At 37.5% G+C, this 21,423-nt stretch overlaps 1 protein-coding gene across 1 annotated transcript in view; it reads left to right on the top strand.

The window, feature by feature from the left end:
• The window catches only part of SCN11A (sodium voltage-gated channel alpha subunit 11), a 127,871-nt gene that overhangs the window by 89,780 nt on the left and 16,668 nt on the right, over window positions 1-21,423 (top strand). The window contains exon 23 of the mRNA XM_027835817.1: window positions 17,746-17,803. Within this exon, the coding sequence (XP_027691618.1) occupies window positions 17,746-17,803 (58 nt within the window). The remainder of the gene's footprint in view (window positions 1-17,745; window positions 17,804-21,423) is intronic.

The following is a 21,423-nucleotide window of genomic DNA, read 5'->3' as shown; positions in this document are numbered from 1 at the left end:
TGATTTCTGTTTACGGTAGTAGACAGTAGTCACAAGGAAAGAATGATTGGTAGATCTAGTATCTTATGAAAAGGAGTAATCAGATGGTCTTAAGGGATATCCTGGGGAGATATGCGCTCTACTCTGGGGATACACTTTCTAAACTGACCAGATATGCATTCTCCCCTTAATAGAGCTAAAAACACACCAGTAGATTCTTCATAGACACAGAAGAAGGAGCCACTGAAATCATCTGATCCAACCAAGGTAGTATTCTTAGTAAGGGGTCATTCAGCCCCCACTTCTGAGACTCCAATAATGGGAACTTATTTCCTCCAAAGCAGTCCACTTGAAGACAGCTTTAATTGTCAGAGGGGTTTTCTTTAAAGTGAGCCAGAATCAGATTCTCTTACTTAGAGCCACAAGTTAGAACCAGAATGCCTCTCAGATAGCACTTTGTTCAATCTGCCCATTTTACGATGAAAAAATCCTGGGTGAGAGCAGCTGAGTGACTTGTCTAAGGTCACCTAAGTAGTGAAGTTGTGGACCTCTGGCTCCAGATGCCTTAGAATCGGAACCATTATTTATTTATTCCAAAGGACCCATGGATATTATCTGAGACAGGAAACTTTCTGGAATTGAGACTGAGCTTAGAGCTTGGATCTGGAAAAGCTAGCCAAGATATAGAAGACTTACTTTGTGATACTGGCTTTTCCCTCCTGACTGTCCCCTCCGCAGGGATAAATGAGGAATGCCCATTGTGTGAAGAAGTTGTCTGGGTCTAGCTGGTTCCCCTGAATTTGCCCAATCGCCCTTTTGTATGATGCCTAGAGCTTTACAAGACTGAATCAATAAATGAGCACCTGTATGCCAAGCACTGGGGATACAAATGGAAAAAGCAAAGAATCTCAAACTCTAATTGAAGGAGACAGAACATAAAGGCTACAAATCAAATGGAAAGGCCTAGGAGGCCCAAGGTTGATGAATTGAGGTGGAAGGCAAGCCCCACTGGGGGGTCCAGAAGAAATAGGGAAAGAGCAGATAGCAGGGCCTGGTGATTCTTCATGTCACTGGAAAGAATAGAGTTGTTGACATCTGTCCCATCCAAGTAACGTGATCAGTCAAGCAGCCCAGATGAGTTCTGAATGACCCTCCAGGGAGAGGGCAAAGAGAAGGTAAAAGGGAAGCCACATCTCATGATGGTGGTGGGCCTTTCTGCAGCCCACCAGCCTGGATGGTTCTATGCATAGATGGTCATGGACATATGGAGATATCATTAGTAGCCTGTTCCTCTGGGGTCCAATTCTAGGCAGGTCCCTGTCAGGCGGTTCAATTGTTTCCCTCTTCTGTATCCCTGTCCCTATAGACTTGGTAGTACCTACAGACACATAATCCTGTTTTTTCACTCCTTCATTTACAAGTTGCCTATATCTATAACTTTATAATTTAGAAATCACCTTCTGTCAAATATCATTGAACCTGCTTGCTTTTTCCTTCTGTCATTTCAGAAAGTGGGTAGAGAAAAACATGAGTGTTACATACAAATTGAAATTACGTGAGCTTAGGACTGACATGAACACAAAGCAAGCTCAAGCACACCACCAAGCCCTGTCACAAGTGGCCACGAGGCATGCTGGATAGCATTTGGTACTTGGAATCATGAAGACTTGGGGTTGAATCTGTGTGGCCATGGGTAGAATGTCACCTCATCTGTCCAATGGGGACAATGTTGATAGTAGCTACTCCACAGGGTTGTTGTAAGGCTCAGATTAGATAATGTTTGTCAAATGCTTTGCAAACCTCAAAGAATAATGCAAATGTCAGCTGTTATTACCATCAAAGATATTACTCAGAGAAGTTTAGCCAATGTAAGTCAGTTGTTATAATGGGGAGGCCCAAAGAACCTGAAATGGCCTTAGTCAACAAATACTTGACTTATTTGCCAATCGAGAGATATGCTAGCCATGTACATTAATGGTTACAAATATAAACTTGTTAGCAAAATCTTACACATCAGTTTGGTGAAAGATTATAAACAGCTTTGCTCAATGAAACAGAGAAACAGTGGAAGATAAAGCCAGTTTAAAGGAAGGTTGGTGAGGAACCCAACTAAGCAAAATTATCAAGAGGACGCTGAAGGTTAAAACTGAAGTAGGACCACAAACAAAAGAATTATGGGAAAGAGAAAAGATTTTTATAGCAAGATCTTTTCACTGTCAAGGACAGTAAAATCACCAAACGTGGGCTAAACAATGATAAGATCACAGCCATAGCATAACCCTAAAGAATTGGTAGAAATGGCACACAAGAGAGAAAAGATGGGAAAACTAGATGGACTAAAGGAACCACTGTGTTCAGTTAGTTAACAAGCATTCATTAAGAAGACCAAGAAAGTCTTCTTTCAGAAAGTGAGATTTCAGCTGAATCTTAGAGCCAGAGAAGCCAAAAGGAGGAGTCTGAGGGAAAGCATTCTGGGCATGGGAGATCACCAGTGAAAATGCCTGGAGTCTGGAGATGGAGTTAATGTCTTATGCAAGGAATAGCAAGGAGGCCAGTGGCCCTGGAGCATGGAGTATTCAGGAAGGAATGAAATGTAAGACGATCGGAAGGTTGTGAAAGACTTTAAAAGCCAAACAGAAGATTTTGTATTTGATCCTGGAGGTAACAGGGAGCCACGACGATTTGTTGGGTAGGAGGTGTGGGGCATAACACGGTCAAAACTGGGCTTTAAAAAGATCACTGGTAGATGAATGGAAGATGGACTGGAGTCAAGAGTGATTTGAGGTAGGTAGGCCCACAAGCAGGCTATTGCAAGAATCCAGGCTTAAGGTGATGAGGGCTTGCAATAGGGCCTCTGTTTCTGTGAGTGGAGGGAAGGAGATGTATATAAGAAATGGTATGAGGGGAGAAAGGACAAGACTCAGGAACAGATTGGATATGTGAGGTGAGTAGGAGGATGGAATCAAAATGATACCAAGGTTACGAACCTAGGTGACTGGGGAGACAGTGGTGTACCCTATAGTAATGTGGAAGTTCAGAAGAGGGGAAGTGTTGGGGGGAAAGATAACACATTCTGTTTTGCGTTTGTTGCTTTTGAGATTATAGGACATCTAGTTCAAGCTATCTAAGAGTCAATTGGTGATGCAAGGCTGGAACTTTGAAGAAAGGTGAGAACTAGATCTATAGAAGTGAGAATCATCTGCATAGAAGTGATAATTGAATCTATGGGAGTGACTGAGATCACCAGAAAAGACAGTGGAGAGGAAGAAGAGGGCCTAGGACAAAAACTTGGTGGATGCTCATGGTTTGTGGGCATGACCTGGATAAAGATCCAGCAAAGAAACCTGAGAAGGAATGGAAAAACAAGGAGAACCAGGTAAGAGAAATGTCACAAAAACTCAGAAAAGAGAGAGTATCTGGGTGAACTGGGTGACTGATAATGTCAAAAGCTGTGGAAAGCTCAAGGAGGATAGGGGTTGAGAAAAGGTCGTTAGCAATGGTAAATGGCAGATCAGTGGTAAATTTGGAGAGGGAAGTTTCAATTAAATGATGAGATTGGAACCCAGACTGAAGAGGGCTTAGAATCAGATGAGAAGAGTGAAGGCATCAAGTGCAGATGACTTACCAAAGGGTTTACCATGAATTAGATACTGGCTAGTGGGGATTTTCAGATCAAGCGAGGGTTTCTTAAGGATGGAGAAGACATGAGTGCAGCACAGACATTAGACAGGAAGAGACTGAAGATTAGGAAAGTAGGGATGATTGAGGGAGAAGTACGGGGGAAGAGATAAGCAGGTGGAAAAGGGCCACCTTTTCATGGGAGGTGGATAAAGGAGATGGGATCAGATTGAGAGGTGTAATATTTAACAGTGGAGTAGGCATATGAGTAGGTGTGTGTAGTGCAAATGAGGCATTGATGATATTGAGGTTGTAAACTTGAGGGAGTGGAAGGTGGGTGGTGCCCTATCCTATGTAGGGAAATTCAGAGGAAGAGGAGGATTGGTAGTGGGAGCAAAGTTAATTAATTCAGTTTTGGATAAATTGAGCTTAAGATGACTTTGGCACACACTGTTGGAAATGTCTAACAGATAGTTGATGATGTGAGAGAGGAAGATCAAGAGAAAAATTAGGGCAAAAAGTATAGAACTAAGAGTTAGCAGCATATGGTTGATAATTAAACCCCTGGGAGCTGATGAAGTCACTAAATGAGAGAGTATCAAGAGAGAAGAAAAAGAACTAGGACAGAACCTTGGATTATAATGACAATATGAGGAGGAGCAAGAGAAAATGTGTTATAACAACCTAAAGCAGAGAGAATATCCAGGGAGAGGTGGTCAACAGCGCCCCCTGTTGCAGAAAGGTCAAGAAGGATGAGAATCAAGAGGAAGCCATTAGATTTGGCAGTTAAGACATCACTGGTGGTTTTGGAGAGGGCAACTTATTTTGACTGATTTTGAGAGACTGTAAAAGGTTGAGAAAAGAATTGAGAAGTGAAAGAAGTAGAAGCAATGAATGTGTAGACAGTTTTTTCTAGGCGTTTGACTGAAAAACTCACACTCAAACTCTCTTGAGAAGGTATGGGAAGGAGGTGATGAGAAAGGCTTGAAAGCAACCTTAGAAACCATCTTAGAACTTCTTGAATTCAGGAAGAACTCATTGATGAGAAACTGAGGCCAGGAGGTTAAATGACCAGCTCAGGGTCATGCAGCTATTAAATGTTTAAGGTAGAATTTGAGCCTAGATCTTTCTGACTTCAAATTCAAATTCTATCAACTCTTCTGCGCTGTCTCAATGAGGAAAAAAATAATTTGGAAGAACTGCTGTGGGGAGTGGGGGAGAGAATGAATTAGGAAGAATAAAAAGACTGCCTTAGTGCAGTGAGAGCATAGTTGAGGTTTTATAACATAAATTTGATGGACTTGGACAGCAGAGGTCCTGGTGCATACAAATAGGTTACAGATAATTAAGACACAAAGAAAGATGGAAAGAATGGTAAGGAGTTATAGTCTAATAAAAGAATTTCAAAGTTCTTGATCATTGAAGTAGAACACTTCAAGGTGATGTAAGGTCAAGTATGACCAAGTATGACCTTCCCTCTGCTTAGTCAAGATAGGAGTAAAAGAGTTGGTTATAGGATTTGAGGAATTCCGAGGCTAAGGTGTGTGAGGGAACATCCATATAGACATTCAGGTCATGAAGATGGGAGTCAAGTACTGAACTCCTTGACCAAGAATGGAGAATGAGCTGGACTTGGTACATAACAACTCCCATGATCTGGATGGCATGATTCATTTGGATAAAATGAAGCTCAACGGGGGAGAAGTTGCTGAGTGATAGTGGAGGAAGAAAAGTCTGTGAGAGACAAGAATCAAGAAGTATTCAGATTCCCCTACTATGATCCGTGACTCAGGTGTGTTCAGTACTGGTAAAGATGGCCAAGGTCCTGTGTGATCTAGGAGGTGGGGAGGGGAATCTGGTTTCTGTGATACCCAGAAGATAGAAAAGAACATTAAAAGAAAGAGTCCCTTCCTGGGACCCATTTTAAAAAATTAATTAATTTATTTTTAGTTATCAACATTCACTTCCACAAGGTTTTGAGTTTTAAATTTTCTCCTCCTCCTCCATCCCCAAGATGGCAAACAATCTGATATAGATTCTACTTATGCATTCATATTAAACATATTTTCACATTAGTCGTGATGTAAAGAAGAATTAAAACTAATCGGAGAAACCACGAGAAAGAAAAAACAAAACAAAACAACAAAAGGAAAAGTGAGCAACTAGTATGCTTCCATCTGCATCCAGACTGCATATTTCTTTTTCTGGATGTGGATAGCCTTTTCCATTGTAAGTCTTTTGGAGTTGTCTTAGATCCTTGAATTGCTGAGAAGAGCCAAGTCTATCAAAGTCAGTCATCGCACAATGTGGCTGTTACTGTGTACCATGTTCTCCTGGTTCTGCTCACTTCACCCAGCACCAGTTCATATAAGTCTTTCCAGGTTTTTCAGGTTTTTCTGAAGTCCACTTGCTCATCATTTCTTTTTTTTTCTTGTGTGTGTGTGTGGCAATGGGGTGAAGTGACTTGCCCAGGGTCACACAACTAGTAAGTGTGAAGTGTCTGAGACCAGATTTGACCTCAGGTCTTCCTGAATCCAGGGCTGGTGCTCTATCCACTGCACCATCTAGCCGCCCTCCCTACTCATCATTTCTTATAGTACAATAGTATTCCATTATATTCATATACCATAACTTTTTCAGCCATTCCCAAATTGAAGGGCATTCCCTCAATTTCCAATTTTTTGCCACTATAGAAAGAACTGCCTGTTTCAATGATCTCTTTGGGATACAGACCTAGAAGTGGTATTGTTGGGTCAAAGGATATGCACAGTTTTATAGTCCTTTGGTCATAGTTCCAAACTGCTCTCCAGAATGGGTCTCCAGTTCACAACTCTGGGACCCATTTTTTGCTGGAGGCAGAGAAGAGGTATGTTGGTAGGTAGTGATGGACATGGCAAAAAAAAAACAAAAAACAAGAGCATCAGTAAAACATTTATGTTAAGTGCACTGAAGGAAAAATGAAGGGAAGTTGTTTAATTATGGAATGGAAATTCCAGAAGGCATATAGGAAAGGTCAGGCAGGGTTGGAGTGTATTGTTAGAGGTGTAGGGCAGGTATATATGGGGACTGGAGAATGGATTGTGGTGGTTGGGAAATGGGGTATTTACTCTTAGGCACTGTAAGATGGGAGTGTAAAATTAAGTGAGATTTTGCTAACCAAGGTTCCCAGAAGTTTGGTCTTTGACCAAAGGGGTTAGATCCCAAGCTATAGGAGGCCTTTGTAACTAGGCAAATGAATTTGAATTTGATATGATAGCATGAGTGACATGATGAAAGAAGTGCTTTAATAATATTAATTTGGGGACAGTTAGATGGCGCAGGGGATAGAGCACCAGCCTGGAGTCAGGAGGATCTAAATTAAAATCTGGCCTCAGACACATAATAGTCACTAGCTGTGTGACTCTGGGCAAGTCACTTAACCCCAATTGCTTCACCCACCCCCAAAAAAGAATATTAATTTGGCAATGGCAGAGGCCACTGAGAGCATCACAGTACCTAAAGTGCTGAGCTTGGAATCAAGAAGACCTGAGTTCAAATCTGATCTCAAATATTTACTAGCTATGTGACTATAAGCAAGTTACTTAACCTTTGCCTGTGAATGCTAGGGATACAAAAAGGGGCAAAAGAAAGTCCCTGCCCTCAGGAACTTACAATCTAATACAAGATGACATGAGGTTTGGACTAGGATTTGAAAGTGAGAATAGAGAGGAAATGAAAAGTATCTAAGGAATGAAAGAGAAACATGACTTGGTGACAGATTAGATATTGGGGATGAAAGTGAAAAAAGAATCTAAAGGCTTCTAGCCTGAGAGACTGGAAAAATAAAGTTATTATTGATGAAAATGAGATTTTAAGAAAAGGAAAATAGTTTGTTGCAATAGATGATGAGTCCAATTTTGCACATATAATTATAAGATATTAGGAATGGAAGGGACCTTTGGTTGTATCTAGTCCAACCCTCATTTTACACATGAGGAAACAGGACCAATAGAAGTGACTTGCCCAAAGTTGCACTGAAATTAAGTGAAAGAGCCAAGACATGAACCCACATCTTATGACAAAAAGGCCAGTACATTTTCCACTAGACCCACCCTGCCTGGACAAGATTAAGATAAGTTTGAAGCATCCAAGTAGAGATAGACAGTGAGCAGCTGGAGAAATAACAGAGTGGGTTTAAGATTCATTATTGCAGAACTGGTGATGTGGGAATGTATGGTCTCATTTTAGTACTCTGAAGAGAGGACCAAGGACAGAGCCTTGGATACTGACAGAATCTATACTTTGAGAGAAACAATAGGGGCCAGCAAAGGAAACCAAAGTAGGAAAAGCAGGAAAATTTAGTGTTGCCATAAACAAAAACAAATCGTTGAGGGAAGAGAGAGGTTCAAGGTGGAGTTTGTCAAGAGAGCCAAACCCTAAAGATAGTGTGAGGACAATGAGGCAAGAAGGGAATTTGTTAATTATCTTTGAGAAAGTTGTTTCAGGAGGTGATAGTGGGGAACCAAATGATTAGAGGTTAAGAAAAGGGTGAGTAGCTGGCTAAGCCATTTGAGGAAGTGAGCAGTAAAAGAAAGGTGATATGTAGATTGTCAAAGGTGTTGGCTGGTTTTTTTTTTGTTGTTGTTGGTAGCCTTTTTTTTAAGAGAGATCTGAGCTAGTATAAGGGTGGAAGGATAAAATAGAATTCACCGGATGCTGGAGAAGGAGGGGGCCATTATAGAGCAAGAATCAGAGAAGGTGTAAAGGGTTAACTTTAAAGGGGAGAGAAACCTTTATTACCATCATCTGAATTTAACAAACATTTATGGAAGAGACTTCTAGGTTATGTGACCAATAAAATGAAAGACTAAACATTTTCTCCCATTCTCAAACCTCTTAAAACCCCCCAGTATAAAATTATATACAACTGGTGAAGTAATTTCAGTTATCTCCACAGGGTAAGGTCCCTAATGTGTTAACAACCTGATAAATTAGTAACTGAGAAGGCTAAACCCTAATTCCTAATATGCTTACTCGGCAACCCTAGACTCCACTTTCTGATAGGGTAGCACACGGCAACCCATGTTCCAAGGTTCTCTCGTTAATTCCCTTGCAACTGATGCAATCTCTCCCAGCATACCCTGCTCCTGCTTTCACCCCGCCATTTTGTGGCATCAAGCAACTGAACTTAATTCTACTACCTGCTCCTGTACCTTCATGTGGGGGACATAGAGTAATAAGCAAGTCAACACATGCTCTTTTGGGAACATATATTTGGGATTTCATAAGGCCTGAAGAAAGGGGACTGGCATCTACCTGGGTCAGTTCTGTTCCCTTAAAAGTCAATTGAGGCAGGGACTGAAGACAGTGGAAAGTGAATTCCCTTGTGTGGGAAGAGTATGAGAAAACTTTGAGGTCTACCCCCAGGGCCAACTGTTTTCGAACAATGAAGAAGTAAGAAAATGATCAATAAGGGAATATAAAGAAAAAAGACTGAACTTACAAATCAACAGGGAAAATAACAAAAGGGAGGATGGCCTCCAGGACATGTAAATAAGTCCAAGTATCTCTAAATGACTATTGCAAGACAGAGGAACATAAATCAACACTTGATGAGGCAGAGGATTCTGTGTATTCCCAAGAAAGCAAAGTATTTCTAAAATGGTTCAAGACAGAAATAAGATTAATGAAATAAGAATCTATAGTCTGCACAGCAGAAATAATTGACAGAATAGGAAAATTTGAGTTTGTGGTAGCAAGTTGCTCCAAAGAAATGAGAGAACCACCTGATTGAGAGTGCAAATGTGGAAGCAAAGTACAATCTAGAAGAAGAGAAAGAAAAAACCCAATAATGTTAAAAGAACACATGACCTCAGTGTAAACAAAGCATCATGATCTCGAAGACAGTATGTATAGTGATAACTTAAGGTTTATAAATCTCTCAGTTGAACACAATTCAAAAAGCCTGAAAAACATAATGTTAGAAATAATGCAAGAATGATATTCAGAACTTAACACAGAAGCCAAAGTGCTAGTTGAAAGAATCCATAGATCATTTTCAGGGGAAACAACAACAACCACAAATCTTTGCTTCAATCTTCTAGACACAGTTGTTAAATTGAACAAGTCTAATGACAGAAAACAAATTCTGCAAGTGACCAGGGAAAAGACATTCAAATATAAAGGAAAGGAAATTAAAATAACACAAGATTATTCTGTATCCACCAGAAATCACAGAAAGGGAAAGGAATAATGTGTTCTGAAGAGCAAAGGACCTCAAGATGTTACCAAAGGTGCCATGCCCTCTAAATCTGACCTTAACCATCAATAAAAAAGATGGATATTTGTTTAAAAGATTCATTTGAAGTATTCCAACAAAGAAAACCAGGCATTAGCAGACATCAGAAATGCAAGAAAGGTAAACTAAAACATCAATCAGGGAAGATATGAGTAATAGAATAAGTTACACTAGAAAAAGGGGGGAAAATTAGAGAGACCCCGATGGGATTAAAAACAACAAAATAGCAGCAGAGGGAGCATTAAGATATTTATTCCTAAAAGTACACAAGGTGATAAAGATGAAAGTGAATTTAAATAGAAGTAATGGTGGAAAAACAAGCTTGAAACACCATGGAATAAAGCTCCAAACAATCTGTTTATAGGTGAATCAACACTTCATATGAAAGACAGAGATTCAGTAATGGGAGATGGAGACCTCACAGTGCATATAATCTGCAGGGATCTGTTGCTTAGAGGGATTTCTACCTCTAAGAGAGTATTTTTCCTCTATGGACATGCTTCAGGAGAAAGAGAGTTAAAATGACCAGGGGCAACCAACAGCCAAAAGAGTCAGAAGGCATGGATGAGATAGATTTCATGGTAACAAGGGACAAATGATCATGGAGAGGGAAGGGGGTAGTAATGAGTGACACAATCAGGAAAGTTCCTACCATGGGGCAATATTTCTATTCTCTCTATTTCTAGGAATTTGTATTTCTAGGAGTGAGGCACAACAAAAAGAAAAGGGGTTAGGAAACAAGATCTATGAGGCAATAATACAATAACTATGTAGAAGGAGGAATTAAAAATAACTCAAAAACAAAAAATACTTTAGGAGCTTTAATTCCATGAGGAATATGGAAATGAATGAAAGTATAAAGACTATAAATGAAAAAAAGTCTAGAAAATACAAAATTGGAAGAGATTGATAAAGAAAAAAAGAGAAAGACATTCTTAAAATGGAAAAAAAAACTAACTGAATAAAAGTTTAAGGGTTATAGGAAAAGAGATTTTACCTAGCTGAGAGGAAAAATGAGCTAAGAAATTGATTACTAGATAAAAAAGAAGGAAAGGGGAATTAATAAACAAAATAAAGTTCCAAAACTAGGGAAAGGAATGAAAAAAATTGGGGTCAAATCTTCAAGGTGAGGGGAAAAGAGCCTATGGGAAATAGGGTTTCCTTAAAGTAGATTAAGCAAAAATAATTGAAGAGAAAAGGCACTCCCTATACAGAGGAACAATGTAAATCTCTCATTAAGAAAAAGCTAGTATTAGAGATCAATGGAGGAAAATATAAACCAATAAAATGAGTCTTAGATTATTTAAGAAAATAAAATGCTATATTATGTTACATACAAGAAACATAACTAAAAAGCCAAGACACGCACAGAATAAACATGAGAAGCTGGAACAAAATTTATTATGCATTAGACAAATAAAAAAAGCCAGGACTTGTAGTCATACTATCAGACAAAGAAAAAAAATCACAACATAAAGATAAACAAGGAAGTTAGATTATACTTAAAGAAATAATACATAACAAACAAATATCAAGATTAAACTTAAATGCTCTAAAAAGCCTTAGCATCTAAATTCATAAAGGAAAAATTAACTGAATTACAAGAAGATATTATAATTCAATAATAGCAGGAGACTTTAATGTCCCTCTCTCAGTTTTGGACAAATCTAACAGAAAGATATACAAAAGAGGAAAAACAGAATTGAACAAATTGAAGGAGAAGCAAAATTAGATGAATTATGGTGTTTTTTTAAAATAAAAAATTATTTTATTAGATGTTTTTATGACAAATATTCCCTATCATAACTTCCAAACACATAGTTTCCACATAGGAAAGAAAAAAGTTTCAAGATATAGAGACTTAGAAGAAATCAAAACCATTTGGAAACAAAACAAAGCATACATCTTCTCTGTTGTTCTATCTGCTACTAGACTTGTCACAGGATTGCTTTCAGTGCATCTACAGAAAATGTAGGATGCAATACTTGTATTCAGTTACACAAGGCAGTTATTTTTTCTTTTTTTATTTATTTGATATGGATATGTATTTGGAATCATAAAATACATGCTTTCATATATCAGTTATTTTTCTAAAGATGGATAGTATTTTCCTTTGTAAGTTCTTAGCATCATATTTGTTTCATAAAAGGAGTTTGGTAGGACTCCTTCTTTGCTTATTATTCCAAATAATTTATTTAATATTTGAATCAGTTGATCTTTAAATGTTTGGTGGAATTAACTTGTAAATCCACCTGGTTTTTGAGTTATTTTTCTTAGGGAGCTCATTTGTGGCAGTTTATATTTTTGTAAGTATTTTTCAATTTCACTTAGATTGTTAAATTTATTAGCACATAATTGGCCAAAATAACTCCTAATAATTGCTCTAATTTCATCTTCATTGGTGGTGTATTTCCCCTTTTAATTTTTTAAACTAGTGATTTGGTTTTCTTCTCACTTTTTAAAAATCATATTATCCAATGATTTATGACTGTATTTTATTGTTTTTTGTCATAAAACTAGTTTCCTAGTTTTATTTATTAATTCAATAGTTTTCTTACATTCAATTTTATTAGTCTCACCTTTAATTTTTAGGACTTCTAATTTGGTCTTTCATTGTGGCTTTTAAATTTGTTCTTTTCCTGGTTTTTTAAAAAATTTCATACCTAATTCATTGATCTGTTCTCTCTCTATTTTATTGATGTTAGCATTTAAAGATAAGAAATTTCCTCTGATTATCACTTTTCCTGCATCCCATAAATTTTGGTATATTGTCTCATTATTAGAAATCTCTTTAATTATATTATTTATTATTTCTATGATTTGTTCTTTGACTCATTTGTTTTTCAAGATTGGATTAGTTTGCAATTAATTTTTAATCTGTTTCCATATACATTTATTAAATGTAATTTTTATTGCATTATGATCTGAAAATCATACATTTAACATTGCCATTTTCCTCCAATTGACCATAAGGTTTTTATGTCCTAATATATGGTAAATTTTTGTAAAGGTGCCATGTACTACCGAGAAAAGGGTATATTCCTTTCTTTCCCATTCAGACACCTATCATATCAAGCTTATCTAAGATTCTATTCATCTCCTTGACTTCTTATTTATTTATTTATTTATTCTTGGGTTAAATTCATCTGAGAAGGAAAAGTTGGAGTTTCCCACTATTTGAATTTTGCTATCTATTTTGCCCTGTAATTCATTTACCTTTTCCTTTATAAATTTGGATGCTATAACATTTGGTGCATATATATTTAGTACTGATATTAATTATCTATGGTACATTTTAATATAATGTAGTTTCCTTACTTATCTCTTTCAATTAAATCTATTTTAGTTTCAACTTTGTCTGAGATCATGACTGCTACCCCTTCTTTTTTTTTACATCAGCTGAAGCATAATAAATTATATTCTAGCCCTTTATTTTTACTCAGTTTTTTGAATGTGTTTCTTGTAAACAACATATTGTCAGTTTCTGGGTTTTGATCTGTCCTGCTATCTGTTGGGTGAGTTCATTCCATTCACATTCAAAATTATAATTACTAGTTGTGTATTTCCCTCCATCCTATTTTCCCCCATTTTTTATCCTCCTCTCTTCCTTTTTACCATGCTCCTCCTCAGAAGTCTAGTTTACTTTTGATTATTACCTTCCTAATCAGCACAGTTTTCTAAGAGTCCCTCTCTTTATCCTATCACCATACTCTCCTATTACTCTATAAGTTAAGAAAACTTTTGTACCCAACCAGATGTTTGTCATTCCATCTTTAACCCAGTTCTGATGAAAATAAGGTTCCCAGGCTGCCTGCCATCCACCCCATATTGCCCTTCACTGTAAAAATTCTTCCATTCATACCTCTTTTGTATGAGATAATTTGCTCCATTTTACCTCTCCCTACCCAATTTTGTTTTTTAGGATAATCCCATTATAATCAATTTAAGTTCAAGCCCTCTGTCTACATATACTCTACCCTAATAACAATAACATTCTTAAGAATTACAAATACAGTTTTCCCATATGAGACAGTAAATAGATTAACCTTATTAAATCCCTTATGATTAGCCTTTCATGTTTACCTTCTTAGGTTTCTCCTGATTCTTGTATTTGAAAGTCAAACTTTCTGTTCAGTTCTGGTCTTTTTCTCAAGAATGTCTGAAAATCCTTTAATTCATTAGATATCCATTTTTTCCCTTGTGGGATTACACTCAGCTTTGCTGGGTTGGTTATTCTTGGTTGCAGATATGATTCCTTTGCTCTTTGGAATATATTCCATGTCCTTTAATCTTTTAATGTAGAAGCTGCTAAATCTTGTGTTAACCTAACTGTAGCTCTACCATATTTGAATTGTTTCTTTGTTGTTGCTTGTAATATTTTCCCTTTGACCTGGGAGCTTTGAAACTTGTGAGTTTTCATTTTGGTATCTCTTTCAGGTGTGATTGGTGGATTTTTTTCAATTTCTATTTTGCCCTCTAGTTCTAAAACTTCAGGGCAATTTTCCTTAAAATTTTCTTCTTTGAAGTGTGATGTCTACACTCTTTTTTGATCACAACTTTGAGGTGGTCCAACAATTCTTATATTATCTCTCCTTGATCTGTTTTCAAGGTCAGTTGTTTTTCCAATGAGATAGTTGATTTTCTCTTCTATTTTAATCAACAAATTTCAAATGATCATGGTAAAATAACAATAAAAACAGAAAAAATAAAAAAAATTATTAAACTAGTATGCACGGCTATTTGCTACCAAAAGTGTGTTCATAAAAGAAAGAATACCTTAAAAATATAAAATATCCATACTGAAAGGAGACCAAATATGGATCTTAAATAACTAAATCTGAAAAAAGGGATTATATTTAGCTGTAAAGGAACTACCAAAGAAACTCCTGAACCTGATGGATTTATAGGAGAGTTCTAAAAATCTTTAAAGATGGCAAAGTTGGCAAAAGATATGAATAGTTGATGTTGGAAGGATTGCATTGTTGGTGGACCTGTGAATCAGTGCAACCATTTTGGAAAGCAATTTGTCATTAAGCAAATAAATACTGTGCTTATATTTCAAAGAGGGAATTGATAAAAAGAAAATCTACATCTATACCTAAATTATTTATAATATTTATAGCAGCACTTTTTATGATAACAAAGTGGAAACAAAGTAGATGCCTGTCAACTGGAAAATTGCTAAACAAATTGGAGTAGTCCATGAATGTAATGGAATATTGCTGTCTTGTAAGAAGTGACTGACATGATACAAAGAAACATGAAATCTATATAAATTGATGAAGAATGAAGAAAAGAATATATACAATAACTAGAAATAAAAGAAGTAAAAAAAGAAAAAATAATAGCAAAATGAGAAAAAAAATTACAAAGAATAAGCATGGCCCCAAAGACACCCCCACTCCACTATTTTTTGAGATAGGAGGTTCCCAGGTGTGGAACATTACACATATTTTCATACTTTTTCAGTGTTTAGATTGATTTTGCTAAATTATTTACTTTTTTTCCTTTTTAAAATATTATTTGTTATATAGAATGACTCTCTGTGAGGGGATAAGTAGAGTTAAGATACGGCAAGAAATTCTGTTGATGTAAAAAATAACATTTGAATAAAATTTATTTTAAAAAATACTTTTGAGTACCTGCTATATTTAAAATGAGAGAGATTCTTGAAGGTTGAGCCAGCAGAGTACAAGCTCAGCCAATTTATATCTAGCTAGAAAAACTATAGTCATCTAGATACATTGAGTCTTTTTTCAGAGGATCAGTTTAGTTGCATATGTAGAGAATTAACACCAAAAGGATGATCACTAATCTGATAATTTTTTTTGGCCATTGTCACTCATGAATACTTACTTCATTGCCATCTGCTGCAGAGGATGAAAATGTAGAGTAGGTTTAGGAAGAAATCGATAAGAACTTACAAGCTGTATGAACACACACCTGGGTAGTTGATGCCCCTGTAAGGTGGGAATAGAAAAGGACAAAAATAAATTGGAATATATAGTTTAAGGTTTAAGAAATGAAAGAGAAGTAAGTTGGCTATAGATTCATTGTCTGGCCATTATTGCTGGGTTCCATTGTTAGCGGCAATGTGGCTGTCAGTGTTTCCTTTTCTACTGTCTGAGGATCTCTTACCTACTGCGTCTGAGTCTACTGTGACAGAGAACCCAAGACAGATGAAATTAAAACGGTTTGATCAATGTTCAATGAATTCCAACAATCTAGTCTTAAAGAATCCAGAACCAAAATGTTATATGGCTTAGAGCAGTACAACACTTCAGATAAGTTGGGCCTCCTTTGGCACCAGATATGAATAATCCAGATACGAATAACCCAACGTCTTCCTTAACTAGGATGGTCAACATGGAAAGACCATCCTGTTTCCTGTAGAAGTTTTCACCAGATAGACAATACTTTTGCCTTTTCAGACCAAACATCACTGGACATCTGGAAGTCCTGGGGCTGCCAAGCAGTAGGACTTCTGCCATATTGTAAGGGTAACACTTTGCCACTCTATGAATGCTTCTTCCTCATTACATATCAGGTCTGTGACTACTAATGATGAGCACCTGTATCTCAAATGTAGCCTCTTCCTGGATTACTGCTATTTTGTCCTTGAGGTTCAACTGCCTATCTCCCTCTGGAGCCTCATTCTCATTTTATGCAGTGTATCAAGGCAGTGATACCAAGCCCCAACTCACTTTGGAGAGCTAGTTTCTCCATACCATTGAACTTCACACTAGATGGTCATGTAACACTCACATATTTAAATGGCAGGTATTTTTTTGGTGTGAATTGTTGTCCTGATGGAGGGTGGGTTTTGAGGGGGAGTCAGTTCCCTGCCTATGTTCTGGACCCCATGTGGATTCAACAGCCCATATATATCACATGGGCCAGCAGTACTGGGACTTGACCCTAATCCTTTGTCTTCATTTAGTTCTCTCTAATAGACCTTTTCTGGGCCTTTTCTTTCCTTTTTTTATTCGCTGGAATGAGTCTCTTTATTATGAAGTTCTTTTCTGAGTATAAAGGCTTTTTCTTTATCTTTCTCCTAGGCAATCTGTAGAGCTCCTCAGAATTTTTCTCATCCTCATAATCCTGCTTTTGTTTTTTTTTATTTGCCTTTTCCTCACCATTCTCAATTTCCCTCCCAGTCTCTAGAATGTTGAGTCCTGAAACTGGGAAGGCTTCTAGCCACTTGTCTGTTTTCTTCAAGGAGTTCTTCCTTCTTTGCCAACTTACTTCTGATCTCTGCAATTTCTTCCCCTGTCTCATTCCTTGCCTTCTTCTGGGCCTTGAGTCTATGTCATGTGAGGACCAGAATGTTTAGTTGGGAGAAAGAAATCATGAGTGATCAAATAACTATGTCTGTGTAGTTGAAGATCTGCCGTGTTGAGATGGAAATGGGTTTGTACTGTTTGGTTCTGGACAGTAGGACCAGAAGAAATAAGTAATAACAGTAAAAGATCAATATATGCTTAACATTGGGAGACACTTCTTAACACTTCAGACCATCAAAAATAGCATTGACCTGCTTGGGGAGGTTATAGGTTCTCTTCTCTTTGGGGATCTTCAAATGGAGGCTAGACGACCACTGTTCAGGAATATTATAGTAGGGATTTCTTTCATGTATGGGTTGAAATTGATGACCATTCAGGTCTTGTCCAACTCAAATTCCATGATTTTTGTTCTTGAAGTTTTCCTTTAATTTGAATTATAAACACCTTGAGGCTCAGGAAGTTTTCTATACTCTTAATTTCTCATAGTCCCTTGTATATGAATGTATAATAATGTCTATTGATGTTGTTTATATTTCATTCCTGGAAAAATACTGTATAGCAATGTTTACTTTTGTTCTTTTGCTCCAGGCAACATTTAAAGGTTGGATGGACATTATGTATGCAGCTGTAGATTCAAGAGACGTAAGTTGGAGATACTGAGTAAATTTTTGGGTTATCTCTGAAAGTAACTGGGTAATCTCAACAGGGTATTTTAGATCATATTGGAGGGGACATATTGCTATGATCAGAGAGGTCACTGTTTGGCAGCCTAAAAAATACCCGTAAGGGAGGAAATCTACTCCAATAGAAGTGGGTGGCCAGCACAGATGTTTCCTTAGCTGTTTGATTTGGGTGCAGAATACTGGGAAACTTGATCTCTCAGTAAGAGAGCTTCTAGTATTTCTACTGCTAGGAATCAGAAAGATGGAGTATTTCCCCCTGAATCTCTTTCTCCCTGCTTAGCTCCAGAGTCATAGATGCTGAGGGCTCAGGAAATAAGCTCATGCCCCAGGAAGATAGAGAAATAGAAGTCAGAGTTGTGAACCAAAATAGATTAACATCATTGATTTACCCAGAGCTGGAAAGGACCATGTCCATCCCTAATATTATAGAAGAAAAAATCCAGATCCAGAGAAGTAAAGAATTACCCCAGGTCACATAGCAAGCCAGAGACAGAGTTGAGACCAGAAACTTTATCTCCTGCCTCCTTCCACTCTGCCTCACCAAATGCACACATGCAAACACCGCCCCCCACACACAACTGTTTTTTCTCTCCTTAGGAGGTCCTTGAAGTCCATGTGTGTCTGACGTAGTTTATATACACTAAGTTTTCAGACATTGTATCTGTCTAAAAATGGACTCTCCTAATGATTCTAATATCAGAATCATTACTGTCTTTGAAAGTGAAAGACCAACTTATGGATGGGCTGTGAGAAGACGGTTTTAGGAAAATGAACTCATACCACTTAAGTGTAGTCATGTTGATCTTTGAGTCCTTCCAGAAAAGATCTTTAACAATAATGTCTGAAGTTTGAGGCAAGGAAGATGAGGTCTGACCAAGCTGTGTTCAGTCTCAGCTTCCTACAATGTCTAAATTGTTGTTAATATTAATATCTCACTTTTTGTGAGATTTTTGTGTGTTTTTTGCTTGCTGGTGCTGGTAACAACCACTCAGTGAGAAAATCAGTCCAGGGATGGTTATCCCTTTTTTATAGACAAAGAAATTCTGACTCAAGTAAAGCAACTTATCCATGATCACATAGCTGATAATTGTTAGAGCTAGGAATTAAACTAAAGTCTCCTAACACCAATTCCAGGGCTCATCACCCTGTCACATGCTGGTTCTTAAAGTTGGATGTGGGGGCAGAGCCAAGATGGAAGATTAGAGGCAGCCACCTGGCTGAACTCTCCCAACATTTCACTCCAAACAACTTAAAAGTAGCACCTTAAATCAAATTTTGGAGTAGCAGAGCCAATGAAAGGTCAGAGTGAAACATTTTACAGCCCAAGGCAACTTAGAAAGTCAGGAGAAGTCTGTAACACTGGGGTGGGAGTCAGCCCAGAATGTGACAGGAGCACCAGCTGTGGGCTTTGGAGGTGGCAGCAGCAGCAGCATCTCTGGGAGCTCTCAGCCTGAGACCATAAGGGGGTTGGATGACTGATCAGAAACAGGTTACAGGAAACCCTTTGCCGGCACTGGGTGCAGCTGGCACTGATTAGCCATTATATTGCCTATAAGTAGCTCTGGGTCATGGTTCCAGGGTGAAGAAGAGCACTGTTAGTCACAAGGGAGCAGGTGCCCTGGTTCTAATTCCAAGGTGGAGAGAAGCACTAGCACTTATGGCTGCAGGAGAGCAAGGTAAAGATCAGACCAGAAGAGCAGTGACCACACCTTGCCCTGGATCAAACCACTTTGGAAGCAATGAAAACTTGTAAAAACCCAGTACTAGCTCTGAAAGCAGTAGCACAAAAAAGCCAAAGGCCTAGGACAGTGTCTCCCCACCTTCAGGTGAGCAGAGCCCAACTTCAACATAACATTCAAAGTCAAGAAATAAGCTAGGAAAATGAGCTAACAAAAGAACTTGACCATAAAAGCTACTACGGTGGCAGGGAAGACCAAGACATAAACTCAGATGAAGACAATAATAATAAAATAACTACAAGCAAAGCCTCAAGGAAAAATGCTAATTGGTCCTAAGCTCAATAAGAATTCCTGGAAGAGTTAAAGCAAGAAATGAGAAGTAGATGAAAATTTTGGAAAAGAAATGAGAGTGATACAAGAAAATTATGAAAACAATATTAACAGCTTAATAAAAGAGGTGAAAAAATACACTAAAGAAAATTACACCTAAAAAATAAAATTGACCTAATGGTAAAAGAGGCACAAAAATTCATTGAAGAAAAGAAATCCTTAAAAAGAAGAATAGAACAAATGGAAAAAGAGATACAAAAGCTCACTAAGAAAACAATTCCTTAAAAATTAGAATTGGGTAAGTGGAAGCTTGTCCATGAGATGCCCACAAGACATGAAGAAATAATAAAACAAAGTCAAAAGAATAAAAAAGTAAAAGAAAATCTCATTGGAAAAACAACTGACCTGGAAAACAGATCAAGGAGAGGTAGTTTAAGAATTGATGAACTACTTGAAAGCCATGATTAAAAAAGATCCTAGACATCACCTTTCAAGAAATTACCAAGGAAGATGGCCCTGATATCCTAGATCCGGACAGTAAAATAGAAATTGAAAGAATCCACCAATCACTTCCTGAAAGAGATCCCAAAATGAAAACTCCCAAGAATATTATAGCCAATTTTCAGAGCTCTCAGGTCAAGGAGAAAATACTTCAAGCAACCAAAAAGAAATGTCAGGCAGAAACAAGCCACAGTCATGATCATACAAGATTTAGCAGTTTCCATGTTAAAAGAGTGGAGGGCCTGGAATATGATATTCTCAAAGGGAAAGGAGCTACGATTACAACCAAGAATAACCTACCCAGCAAAATGAAGTATAATCCTTTGGGGAAGATGGATATTTAATGAAATAGAAGACTTTCAAGTATTCCTCATGAAAAGACCAGAGCTGAGTAGAAAAATTGACATTCAAAGAGAAGACTCAAGAGAAGCATATGAAGGTGAACATGAAAGAGTAATCATAAGAGATTCAATAAAGTTAAATTGCTTACATTCCTATGTGGAAAGATGGTACATGTAACTCCTAAGAACTTTATCATTATCAGGGAAGTTAAAAGGACTCTATAGAGACAGAGGGCATGAATGTGAGTCCATTTCTAAATAAAAATGAAGTGAGAAAGAGGGATGCATGGGAAGAAGGGGGGAGAGAGAGGTAGAATGGGGAAAACTTTCTCACATAAAAGAAGCACACAAAGAGCCTTTTATAGTGGAGGGGAAAATGATGCAGTGGGCAATGATTGAACCTGACTGTCATTGGAATTGGTTCAAAAAGGGAAGAATATGTATACACACTCAGTTGGATATCGAAATCTATCTTACCCAATAGGAAAATAGGAGGGTAAGTGAATAAGAGATATGGGGGGAGATGATAAAAAGGAGGGTAGATTAAAGGAGTCAGTAATCAGAAGCAAAACAGACTTAGGAGAAGGAGGAGGAGGAGGAGGAGGAGGAGGAGGGGAGGGGGAGAGAGAGAGAGAGAAGAAAATAGGATGGAGGGAAATATACAGTTAGTAATCATAACTGTGAATGTGAATAGGATGAACTCACCCATGAAACAGAAGACAGCAGAATGGA

This window comes from Vombatus ursinus, unplaced genomic scaffold (genome assembly GCF_900497805.2).
Source record: "Vombatus ursinus unplaced genomic scaffold, bare-nosed wombat genome assembly UNPS02014817.1, whole genome shotgun sequence".
Taxonomy (NCBI): domain Eukaryota; kingdom Metazoa; phylum Chordata; class Mammalia; order Diprotodontia; family Vombatidae; genus Vombatus; species Vombatus ursinus.
Note: the sequence above shows the minus strand (reverse complement) of the source record. Positions and strands in the feature narration are given on the sequence as shown.